General features: G+C 37.8%; 1 protein-coding gene across 3 annotated transcripts in view; it reads left to right on the top strand.

The window, feature by feature from the left end:
* MTF2 (metal response element binding transcription factor 2) overlaps window positions 1–12648 on the top strand; it is a 103877-nt gene that overhangs the window by 87927 nt on the left and 3302 nt on the right. For all 3 annotated transcript variants that reach the window (XM_037826622.1, XM_037826621.1, XM_037826623.1), the window contains 4 exons: window positions 1150–1320; window positions 5123–5228; window positions 5340–5392; window positions 5503–5607. In XM_037826622.1, coding sequence (XP_037682550.1) covers window positions 1150–1320; window positions 5123–5228; window positions 5340–5392; window positions 5503–5607 — 435 coding nt within the window. The remainder of the gene's footprint in view (window positions 1–1149; window positions 1321–5122; window positions 5229–5339; window positions 5393–5502; window positions 5608–12648) is intronic.

Raw genomic sequence — 12648 nt, 5'->3', positions numbered from 1 at the left:
GTAATATTTCTTAACTGATGAATTCTGTTATAGATCTTTCCTTTTTATCAGCATGTCTTTATATCTTGAAAATATTTTCAAAATGCAGTAGAAATAATTTCTCGAAATGTATATGCTGGCTCCAACCAACTATTGAAGTACAATATTTTTATTTGCAACAAGTTGCTTCTTTGAACTTGACAAACTTCCCCCTTAAATAATGTTATAATTATCAGTGGCTAGATACCTAGGCTAACTCAAAAAGCTGTGAGGTATCTAAGTAATAATTGTACTGGTAAAAATATTTTATGGAACAATGAAGTCTGAATTCCAATATGGGATGCTAGAAATATATCGTTCTTGTTATGGTAGAAATGGAAAACTCCCCTTTCTTAAACTTGCTTATAAGTAGAAGAAAACTCTAAGCAATTAGTAATGGTTCTTGTGGCTAGGCAAGTGCCAGTAAAGCTAAAGTAGATGAGGGTTTGGAGAATAAGTGCCCTAAGGACTGAAGGGGGAGGAGCTAAGGAGCATATTTTTTAGATGCTCAAGACCCACACTCTGCTGAATAGCACTTCTCCTCCCCATATTATTTTCAGTTCCGATCTAGCACTCTAGATACTCCTTTTCTCCCTTCTCTCCCCTCGCCTCCCCTCCCCTTCTTTTTCCTCTCTACTCTTCTTTCTCCTTTCCTTTCTTTCTTTCCCTCTACAATTGGCCTTCTACTTTCTTTTCCAGTACCGTCCAACCCATTGCTTCTGACGGGGTTTCTTGCCTCACAAATCCACTCTGAAATAGAATTCTTTTCCTAAACCTTTCCCAAGATATTTCTAATAGATGACATTAAAATATGGAAAAACTTATTGGGAATAAAAAGAACATCCTATCCTCGTCTTCCTTCCTTTGACAAGTTATGCCATGTTTAAAAAGAAAAGTGGGGATGTGCTCTTCTCCCTTCCTATTCTACCCCATTTCCCTCCCTTGACCATGTTTTATTGTGGACCATCTCTGGACAGATAAGGATCAAGGAAAGCAAGGAGAAAGCGGGAGTTTTTGTAGTAATGGGTGGGCTTTCATGTATAAGGGCCTCATATCTGAAAGCTGTGGGTTAGGGTCTGCCATGTGTTGTGTTCAGTTTTAAATTTTTAGTTAATTTTTTCAAAAATTTAGGTTTATGTCTGGGAAAGAAATAAAGAAGAAGAAGCATTTGTTTGGGTTGCGAATTCGTGTTCCTCCTGTGCCACCAAATGTGGCTTTCAAAGCAGAGAAAGAACCTGAAGGAACATCCCATGAATTTAAAATTAAAGGCAGAAAGGCATCCAAACCTATATCTGATTCAAGGTAAAAGTTGATCTGTGGTTTAGTTTTTCTCTTTAGCTTATTTGTAACTAAATATGCATGTTATTTAGTCTGTTGATTTGTTTTCCTGGTTTTTTTTTGTTTTTATTTCTTGCTTAGACAAATACAAAGTGTTAATGGTAGATGTTTATCCTTTTTCTTTTTAAAGGTCTTTGACCTTCTAGGAATAGGCTCTATTGATTTTGTTAGCAAACAGCTGAAGTACTGGCCTGCTTATTTGTTCATTCATTTTTTCATTTATTCATTCATTCAGCACATTTATTGAGAACCTTACTTGTCTAGATTCTGGAATACAGTGCCCTGATGGGACATATATTATAGTGGTGAAGAAAGGTGATAAAAAAGTAAACAAAATAATTACAGATTGTGCTGGTGCCATTTAGGAAACAACATGCTGTATTAGAGTATATTGGAATGGGTAGAGATGAGAGGACTTTATACTTCAGAAAGGAGTCTTAGGGAAGTCATCTTTCAGATAATATTTAAGCTGAGACTTAAAGAAAGAGTATGAGCTAACAATATGAAGAACAAAGGGGAAAATACTCCGGTTGGTGGAAATATCAAGTTCAAAGGCCCTGAGGCGTGTTCTAGAAACTCACAGAAGCCTAGTATGGTTCAGTAGAGGGCTAGAGAATAGCATCTGGTGTTGGAAAGGCTGAATGGGGCCTGATCATGTAGCATATTGTAGGTGTTGTAAGGAGTTTGGGTGATTTACTAACAATAATGGGGAGCCACTTAAGGGATGTAGACTGATTTAATTATCTTTAAAAAAGATATGCCATTTGGAAAATGGGTACATATAGGGATAAGAGTAGAAGTGGAAAATTAGACTTTAGCAGTTGTCTAGGTGAGAGATGGATGATGGTTGCTTATGTGGGATTAGGTGGTAACAAATGGGGAGAAAATAGTTTTGAGATCTTTTTTGGAGGCAGAATTGATTAGATTTGCTAAGTTAAATTTATGAAAAGAAAAGGAAGAATCAAGTTGAATGATGCCCAGATTTCTGGCTTGAGAAAGTTGTGGGTGGGTAGTGTCTATTAACAAGATCTGGCAGAATAGATTTTGGCAAGGTGAATGGTGTGTTCTGTTTTATAATCACTTGAGTTTGAGATTTCTATGAGGGATATCTAAGTAATGATGTAGATAAGCAATTGGATGTGTTAAGTCAGGAGTTCAGAGGAGGTCAGAGCAGTTGATATAAATTTGAAAGCTGATTTATAAAGCCATGAGAATGAATAAAACTATCTTGGGAATGAGTGGAGAAAGAAACAGAGTAAGAAAGACAAGAAAGGAAGAAAACATGGTCCACAATAATACCCTGACACCATTTTATGATCTGGAAGAGGTAAAATAAGCAAAGGATATTAAGAAAGAATGGCTAGTGAAGTAGGAGGAAAACCAGGAAAGGTTGGTGTCATGAAAGCCAAGAGAAAGAGAGTGTTTCAATAAAGATGGGTGTATTAAACAGTATTGAATGGTGCTGAGAGGTGGATTAAGATGTGAGAAAAAATTTTCATTGAATAAGGCAAAATTTTGTTATTAGTGACCTTGATAAAAGCACTTTAGTTCTGCTTTGGAGTAGTGAAGGTAGTAAAGCCAATTGGAATGGGTTGAAGTGTGATCAAATATAGTACTGTCCAATTTATAGGTCAGTATGGGGCTTCCCCTGCAAATAAGTAATATAGGCAGATTCAAAATAAAAAAGGAAAGAGGGGAAAAAGTAGACAGTTTTCAAGAATTTTGAACTTAAAAGGGAGCAAGTGGAAACACAACTCTGAAGAAATTTTATTGTGAAGAGAAGTAGACAAATAGGATGGCAGCAGAGAAGGTAGGGAATAGTCAAGGGATGGTTTTTTTAAATAGATGGTAGTTAATTAGAACCTATTTTTGTGTGCTGATAGGAATGACACAGCGGAGAAAAAGATTGGTGTAGGAGAGAGGAAAGATACTTGAAGATACTAAAGTCTTTGCAAATCCAAAAGGGAAGGGATCTCAACCTAAATTTGAGAATGGCCTTTGGTAGGAAGATATATAACCCTCTGTTGAAATGGGGTGAAAATAGAGAAGATGGGTTCAAATGCTGGTAGTTGTGTGGATTTGACTGTTGGAGGATTACTGAAGTTCTTGCCTGGTAGGTTCTATTTTCTTAATGAAATATGAGGCAAAGATAGCTGAGAGTCGGGAGTACTGAGAGGGAAATGAGGGAGCAAATAAAAGGGATGAAATAGTCATCTTGAAGAGAAAGAAAATGTAATTACAGAGAGTTGATAGTGCTTCATATCCATTTGAAGTTTTTAATAAAGTAGATATTATGTTATCGAGTTTCTTTCCTAAACATGCTTACTATTCCTATTACATTCAAATTTTATTACTCTTAATCATTTACTAGCAATGGCTCACATTATGAATTAGGTAAAAGAATTCCACAAACTTTGTCATTCCTGTCATGATTTTGATAGCATATTCCATTTGTGATGGTGCCAAGTGAGGGTTCATCTTTCTTTAAAGGCATCCATGGTTCCTCTGGAGTCTAGGTATGGATTGTTCCTTTTAGTCCGAGAGAACTTTCTTTATTCCAGGGATTCTTCATAAATGTTAGGTTGATTTTCATTCAAAAATATATACCCTCATTCTTCCTAATCTTGAGACTTTGATTATAGTTTTAGTTCTGCTTTGTTCCACTAGCTCCCTTTCTTTTCCCCTCCTTGTTGAGCTTCTACCTTTATCCCTCAACCTTAATTTGATGTCTGGAGGATTAAAATCTTTTCCTGGTTTCTCTATTCAGCTTTTTCTGGCCTATTATATAATATTGTCCACCCTCCCACCCCCTTCAATTGAAGTTACCTGGATAACTTTCTCATTGCACTTAGCCCATTTTTTAAACCTGTTTTTATAAACATTTGTCACCTTCTAACTATATTATGAACCACTTAGCATAGTTCCCTATTGCATCTTTGTATCCCTGTTATCTAATATATCCTGCATTATATGGTAGGTAATGTTTTTTGGATAAATGAAATAGATGTTCTGTTTATTGCCATTTTGCCCTTTTCTTCTTCTTTTCTATTAATTAGAAATGTCGCTGACTATTGCATTTTTTCCCTTCCTGTCACTACATGTTTGCCTTTGTTTCAAAAATGGTTTTCTAGGTATTTCTAATATTCTCCTTTGATTGACGCATGCCTTAATGAAGGATTTCTTCCTCCTTCCCTCTTTACCTCTGCCACTTTGGCTTCATTCCCTTTCTGACAGCATCATTTGAGAATCCATAATATATGTATTTATCTCTAAAGTCAACCTCTGTTGATAGCTACTGTCATTACTGCCTGGCCTCATGAGGTTAACTGCTAAATTCATAATCATTTTGACTAGTAAATTTTTGAAATATCCCCCAAATAGTAACAACCTTAACTAAATAATTGAACTTTTAGGAGTTTTGAAATCTTCCATTCAATATAGGTTTATCTGTTGATTTTTTAAAAAATCTTTAGGTGTTGTATATTTTTCAGAATTATATTAAAGAGAACATTTTTTCTTTAACTTTGCTTAATGTAACTATCTCATAATTCAAGAAATATTTAAATTGGTATGTCTTAACTGCACACTGAACTAAACTTACAGGTTCAATTTATATTTGCTGTAGCTTTTGTGATCATTAATATAAAAATATAATATGTATATATCTAATCATTACATAAGTAGTTTCTTATGACAGTGTATATTGTCCCTTGTCTTTTTCTTTTTTTAATGCAGAGATTAAATACATAATGGTTTTATGTTTCAGGGAAGTAAGCAATGGCATAGAAAAAAAAGGAAAGAAAAAATCTGTAGGTCGTCCACCTGGCCCATACACAAGAAAAATGATTCAAAAAACTGCTGAGCCACCTTTGGTAAGAGGATATGTTGGTATATGTTCTCAGAGAGGAAGGGTGCATGCTGAGAAGCAAATTTTTTTTCAGCTTACTTTAAGAATCACTTTTTAAGTATGTTTTATTTTCTAGGATAAGGAATCAATTTCAGAGAATCCTACCTTGGATTTACCTTGTTCTATAGGGTAAATAGAAAGTTATTTTCTCCTTTCTTAGGAATTTTCTTTTGGGGGGAATTAGTATTTCTATTGTTGTGTAATATAGTCGTTATACCTTTTACATTCTTTTGTCTCAGGAGAACTGAGGGAACTGCACATTCATCCAATACCTCAGGTGTGGATTTCACGGGTGCTTCCAGTACAAAAGAAACTACCTCGTCTAGCATTTCCAGGCATTTTGGGTAGATATTTTATGTTCTTATCCTTCACTGATTTTTCTCTAGACTCTTTCTTTGGAAGGTGATAATTAAACAATTTTTTAGCAATTCAGTATGATACAAGTTTGCCTTTCAGCTTTCTGAGAAGCAATCCTTATGTAGAATCCCTAGCTTATTAATCTTATTAATCTTCATCTGAATATTTTTGCTCTTCAGAGCACAAATATTAAATATTTCAAATTTCTTATGTGTATGGAAATGAGGTATACTAATGTTTATAGGCTGTGCTCTTTTCTGTTAGGTGTGCCTTACTTTAGGAAGACTTGATTCTTTCTGCAAATCTGAATCAGGCACCTAAATCCTTCTGTCAATAAAAGGATTTTAAACTCAGTATTTTTCTTAACAGCAGACTCCCCTTTAATATTTTATTTAACACAACTCTTCAGAAGGACATCTTTTTCCTAAAGCAAGATAGATCCTGTATGAAAAGTTTAGTTTACTTGGGGTCATGGCTATGAGCTTGCAAGTTTTTATACTTTCCTCTGTTTAGTGTAGTCTTGTTCAAATTAAAAAACATAAATCATACAAAATTCTGAGTGTTCAGAGGCTTAAAATGTAACTCATTAATGCATCTTGAATAATAGTACTGTGAGCTCTAATGATATTTCAGGGGCTGTGCTAAGCTTTTTTTTTTTTTTTTTTTAATAGTAATGCAATTTTACTGAGATATATTCACACACCTTATAATCCATCCATAGTATACAATCAGTGGCTCACAGTATCATCATGTATTTGTGCATTCATCATCACAATCATTTGTAGAACATTTTTTTTCACTCCAAAAATAAATAAACAAAAAAGAACACCCAAAACACTCATACCCCTTCTCCCCACCTATTATTTATTTATTGGTCTTTGTTTTATTACTCACCTGTCCCTACTTATCTGTTCATTCAGTAATAAAGGAAGTAACATTCACAGGGTTTTCACAGTCACACAGTCATACCATAAAAGCTATGTAGTTATACAATTGCAAGGCTACTGGATTACAGTTCTGTAGTTGCAGGTCTTTTCTTCTAGGCATACAAATACACAAAAACTAAAAAAGGGATATTTATAAAATACATAAGAATAACTTCCAGGATGATGTCTTGACCTTATTTGAAATCTCTTAGCCACTGAAACTTTGCTTCATTTATTGTACCCCTTTTGGTCTTGAAGACATTCTCAGTTCCATGATGCTAGGGCCAGGTTCATCCCTGGAAGTCATGACCCACATTGCCAGGAATATTGATAACCCCTGGGAGTCAAGCTCCATGTAGAGGGGAGGGTAGTGAATTTATTTGCAGAGTTGGCTGAAAGAAGAGAGAGAGAGACCACATTTGAGCAACAAAAGAGGTTCTCTGAGGGTGACTCTTAGGCATAATTATATGTAGGCTTAGCTTCTCCTTTGCAGAAATAAGTTTTGTAGGGTAAGCCCCAAGATCGAGGGCTTGGCATATTAAATTGGGAGTCCTTAATGCTTGTGAGAATATCAGGAATTCCCCAGGTGGGGAAGTTTAATATTTCAACATTTTCTCCCAGTCCCTCACGGGGACTTTGCAAATACCTTTTTATTTTCTGCCCACACTACTCTTGGATGTATTTTGGGGTATTACATTAACCTGTACAGAAATACAAGATCTCATTCCATATTCTAGTTTCAATGTAATTATGTTGTTTAAATAAACTGACTATACAGGTTAAATTAGACAGTGTGCTACAGAAAATAGAAATTTTCTACTAAATGAACATTTCGTCCTTTGGTTTCATGCAGAAGTTAAAGTTTTAAAATATAGTCAATTATCATCCTTTACCCTGTGCTCTGATTTACCTTGGTCCCAACCAAGTCCGTTTTATTTATGTCTCTAATTGAAGTCTGGTCTCTTTTTTAGCTTCTTTAACAGTTGCTGTATGGAGTAAAGCTGACTTTCAAAACTGTAGAAATCTAACTGTGAGTCTCAGGTGTCACAGAGATACCCAGTGTTCCAGAGAACTTCCAGGTTATACACAAAGGGCTCAGCATCTCAGAATTTAGAAATAACAGTTAAAACTGTTGCCATAAACACCAGTGTGCAAATGACCATTCATATCCCTGCTTTCAGTTCTTCCAAGTATATACCAAATAACAGGGTTGCAGGATCATATGACAGCCCTACACTAAGCCTCCTGTGAAAACGCCACACTGCCCTCCAGAGGGGCTGCACCAATCTGTTTCCCTACCAACAGTGAATACGTATATCTCTCCTCCACATCTTCTCCAGCACTTGTATTTTTCTGTTTTTTTTAAAAACCATTTTATTCACACATCCTACAATCCATCCTAAGTTAACTGTTAATGGTTCCTAGTATAATCCCTTAGTTATGCATTCACCACCACAATCTATGTGAGAACATTTCCATTTCTTCCACAAAGAAAGAAGAGGGGAAAAAATAAAAAGGAGAAACAACAACAACAAGAATCCTATATCCCTCCTTTATATCCCCCCTCTTACTGATATTTAGCTTTGGTATGTTGCCTTTGTTACAATTAAAGGAAGAATACTACAATGTTACTGCTAACTCTGGACCCTAGTTTGCATTTATTGCATTCTTTCCACATATCGTCCCATTTTGAACACTTTGCAGTGGTCACATTCATTTGTTCTCTCTCATGTAAAAACTTTTATTATATTTGTATATTTAATCACAAGCATTGTCTGCTCTAAGTTTTTTTTTTTTTTTTCCTAGTATTTATAACCTTTATTTTACATTTCTTCCACAAGGCAGGAGGGAGAGTCAAAGAAGGTAGAGAGGCAAAAGAGAGAGGAAAAAAAAAATAACAGGGAGCAGCAAAAGGAAGAATAACCTTAAATCAAAGTAGAATAAAGTCAGACAGTACCACCATTGTCAACTGTCTAACATGCCTCCTGTATCCCCCCCTCTTATCTGCATTCACCTTGGTATATCACCTTTGTTACATTAAAGGAAGCATAATATGATGATTCTGTTAGTTACAGTCTCTAGTATATGCTGATTGCATCCCTCCCCCAATGCCTCCCCATTTTTAACACCTTGCAAGGTTGACATTTGCTTGTTCTCCCTCGTAAAACAACATATTTGTACATTTTGTCACAATTGAATACTGTAGATTCACCAAGTTACACAGTCCCAGTCGTTATCTTTCCTCCTTTCTTGTGGTGTCTCACATGCTCCCCACCTTCCTCTCTCAACCATATTCATAGTTACCTTTGTTCAGTGTACTTACATTGTTGTGCTACCATCTCCCACAATTGTGTTCCAAACCACGCACTCCTGTCTTCTGTCACCCTGTAGTGCTCCCTTTAGTATTTCCTGTAGGACAGGTATCTTGTTCACAAAGTCTCTCATTGTCTGTCAGAAAATATTTTCAGCTCTCCCTCATATTTGAAGGACAGCTTTGCTGGATACAGGATTCTTGGTTGGTGGTTTTTCTCTTTCAGTATCTTAAATATATCACACCACTTCCTTCTTGCCTCCATGGTTTCTGCTGAGAGATCTGCACATAGTCTTATTAAGCTTCCTTTGTATGTAATGGATCGCTTTTCTCTTGCTGCTTTCAGGATTCTCTTTGTCTTTGACATTTGATAATCTGATTATTAAGTGTCTTGGCATAGGCCTCTTCATATCTCTTCTGTTTGGAGTACGCTGCGCTTCTTGGATCTGTAATTTTATGTCTTTCATTAGAGATGGGAAATTTTCATTAATTATTTCCTCTATTATTGCTTCTGCCCCCTTTCCCTTCTCTTCTCCTTCTGGGACACCAATGATACTTCCATTATTGTACTTTGTTTCATCCTTGAGTTCCAGGAGACGTTGCTCATATTTTTTCATTCTTTTCTCCATCTGCTCCTTTGCGTGTAGGCTTTCAGGTGTTTTGTTCTCCAGTTCCTGAGTGTTTTCTTCTGCCTCTTGAGATCTGCTGTTGTATGTTTCCATTTTGTCTTTCATCTCTTCTGTTGTGCCTTTCATTTCCATAGATTCTACTAGTTGTTTTTTTGAACTTTTGATTTCTGCCGTATACATGCCCAGTGCTTCCTTTACAGCCTCTATCTGTTTTGCAATATCTTCTCTAAACTTTTTGAACTGATTTAGCATTAGTTGTTTAAATTCCTGTATCTCAGTTGAAGTGTACGTTTGTTCCTTTGACTGTGCCGTAACTTTGTTTTTCTTAGTGTAGGTTGTAATTTTCTGTTGTCTAGGCATGGTTTCCTTGGTTATCCAAATCAGGTTTTCCCAGACCAGAACAGGCTCAGGTCCCAGAGGGAAGAAATAGTCAGTATCTGGTTTCCCTGTGGGTGTGTCTTAGAAAATTGCTCCACCCTTTGATGCCTCAGGTCACTGTGCGTTTCTGCCCAGCAGGTGATGCCTGTTAGCCTATAATTCTTGACTGGTGTGAAGAGGTGTGGCAGTGTTCCCCTAGGCTCTGGGGTCTGGTTCTGAATGGAAAGGGCCCCACCCCTTTCCTCCTAGAGAAGACAGACCCTCCAGGTGGAGGTCATTAGCATTTCAATGGTCTCTCTCTCTGCTTGTGCTGTCTCCACCCTTCCCCGAGTCACGGCCCTGGAAACTGAAAATGACTGGGGCTTTCTCCACTGAGCTGAAAAAGAAACAGATAGTCCCCTTCAGACGCAGTCCAAGGTGACCCTCTGGCTCTCCCAGGTCAGTCGTCACCCAAAGCCTCTGTCTGTTTTTTGGGGATGCGTACCTGTAGTGAGCAGTTCACACTCACTACTTAAAACCCCAGTTGGAGCTCAGCTGAGCTGTATTCGCTTGCTGGGAGAGAGCTTCTCTCTGGCACCACGAGGCTTTGCAGCTCGGGCTATGGGGTAGGGGGTCTCACGACTTGGTTCTGCAGGTTTTACTTACAGATTTTATGCTGTGTTCTCGGGCATTCCTCCCAATTCAGGTTGGTGTATGATGAGTGGATGGTCTCGTTTGTCCCCCCGCAGTTATTCTGGATTATTTACTAGTTGTTTCTGGTTTTTTGTAGTTGTTCCAGGGGGACTACTTAGCTTCCACTCCTCTCTATGCTGCCATCTTGCCCGAGTGCTCTAAGTTTTGTTAAGTTATACAGTCCCAGTTTTTAGCCTCTATCTTTCCTTCTGGTGCCATACATGCCCCTAGATTTTCTCTTTCAACCATACTCATACTCTTCTCCAAACCTCTCCTGTATTTTCATATCTGCCTGTAGTGCTCCCTTTAGTATTTCTTGTAGAGCAGTTTGTTCACAAACTCCCTCAGTGTCTGTTTGTCTGAAAATATTTTAAACTCTCCATCATTTTTGAAGAACAGTTTTGCCAAATAATAGAATTCTTGGTTGGCAGTTTTTCTCTTTCAGTATCTTAAATATATCATACCAATGCCTTCTTGACTCTATGGTTTCTGCTGAGAAATCCGCTTATCTTACCGAGCTTCCCTTGTATGTGGTAAATCGCTTTTCTCTTGCTGTTTTCAGAATTCTCTTTGTCTTTGACATTTGACAACGTGATTAGTAAGTGTCTTGGAGTAGCTATTTGGATCTATTCTGTTTGGGTTATGCTGTGCTTCTTGGATCTCTAATTTTATGCCTTTCATGAGAGTTGGGAAATTTGCAGTGATTATTTCCTCCATTATTCTTTCTGCCCCCTTTCCCTTCTCTTCACCTTCTGGGACATCCATAACACATATATTCATGCGCTTCATGTTGTCTGTCATTTAATATGAATGCTTGTATTTTCCATTCTTTTCTCTATCTTTTCTTTATGTGTAGTATTTCAGATGTCCTGTCCTCTAGTTCACTAATCCTTTCTTCTGCCTCTTCAAATCTGCTGTTGTATGTCTCCATTGTGTTTTTCATCTTTTCTATTGGGCCTTTCATTCCCATAAGTTCTGCCATTTGTTTTTTTCAAGCTTTCAGGTTCTTCTGTGTGGTGACACAGTGTTGTCTTTATATCCTTCATCTCTTTTGCCATATTTTCTCAGGAAGAGGTGTAATCAGTATCACAGTTCCCTAAGGATGAGACCCAACAGGATGCCATTCTTCCCTGTGAACCCTCTTGATTGTGTGCTTTTCCTATCCTGCCTAGCAGGTCTCACTTATTAGTCTGCAACTCCCCACTGGTATGAAGTGGTACAGTGCGTTTAATTCTCAGCAGACTGTGTCCCTCACCAGGGGTGTGGTTGAGACAGAGGCTGGGGCAGATGTTGGGCTTAAGCTGTTCCTGTTTTCCAGCCCTTGGGGTCTGGATTCTCTGAATGAGAGCTGCCACTTGTGCTGGGCCCTGCCTCCCCACCCCCCTTTTCTTGTGGAAGATCTGCCTTTTAGGGAATTATCTCCTTTACCTGACTAGTTACTTTGTCTCTCAGAATTCTCTTAACCCCATCCTTGCCCAGGGCAAGTGTGGACAATTGAAAATGCCAGGGAGTTTCTTTAATGGGCTGCTAAAATGTTAAAAAAAAAAGAAGAAGAAAAACTCATCCTTTTTAGAGACAGTCTTCACCACCCTGCATTTGCCACTCAGTAGCTGGACTTGGTACCTGGCTCTGTGTGTCCTTTTTCTTGGGGCACAATCCTTTTCTGGTATTTTGAGCTCCACACTCAAAAACCTCCTTTTTTTTTTCCCTTTGTTTTCTGTGAGCCCCATCTCCTCTTTGCTGGGAGAGACCTCAGGGTTCCTTTTCTAGTTGCTCTATGTTTATCTGTGCTCTGAGCTTGTATTTAGCTGTCTGGATTTGTTAATTAAAATCTGTAGTTGGAGCTTGCTTGAGCTCTCCTTGCTTTGCTCCTAGTAGAAGTGAATCCAAAACAACCTGCGGTTCCAGTGGGGGTGGGGGGAGCACCAGCCTCCACAGTTTGGGAGACTTTACTGACAGTTGTGCACTGTGATCTCTGTACTTCCACCCATTACAGACTCTGTACTATGTGTTTCTGGTCACAGAAGTCCTGTAAATGGTTTTTACAGTCAGTTCCTGGCTATTTACTAGCTACCCAAGAGGATGAGCTAAATTCTCCTCCTCTCTATGCCA

The sequence above is a fragment of the Choloepus didactylus genome, chromosome 2, assembly GCF_015220235.1.
Source record: "Choloepus didactylus isolate mChoDid1 chromosome 2, mChoDid1.pri, whole genome shotgun sequence".
NCBI lineage: Eukaryota > Metazoa > Chordata > Mammalia > Pilosa > Megalonychidae > Choloepus > Choloepus didactylus.
The sequence above is the reverse complement of the archived record's forward strand: the minus strand, read 5'-3'. Positions and strand labels throughout refer to the sequence as shown.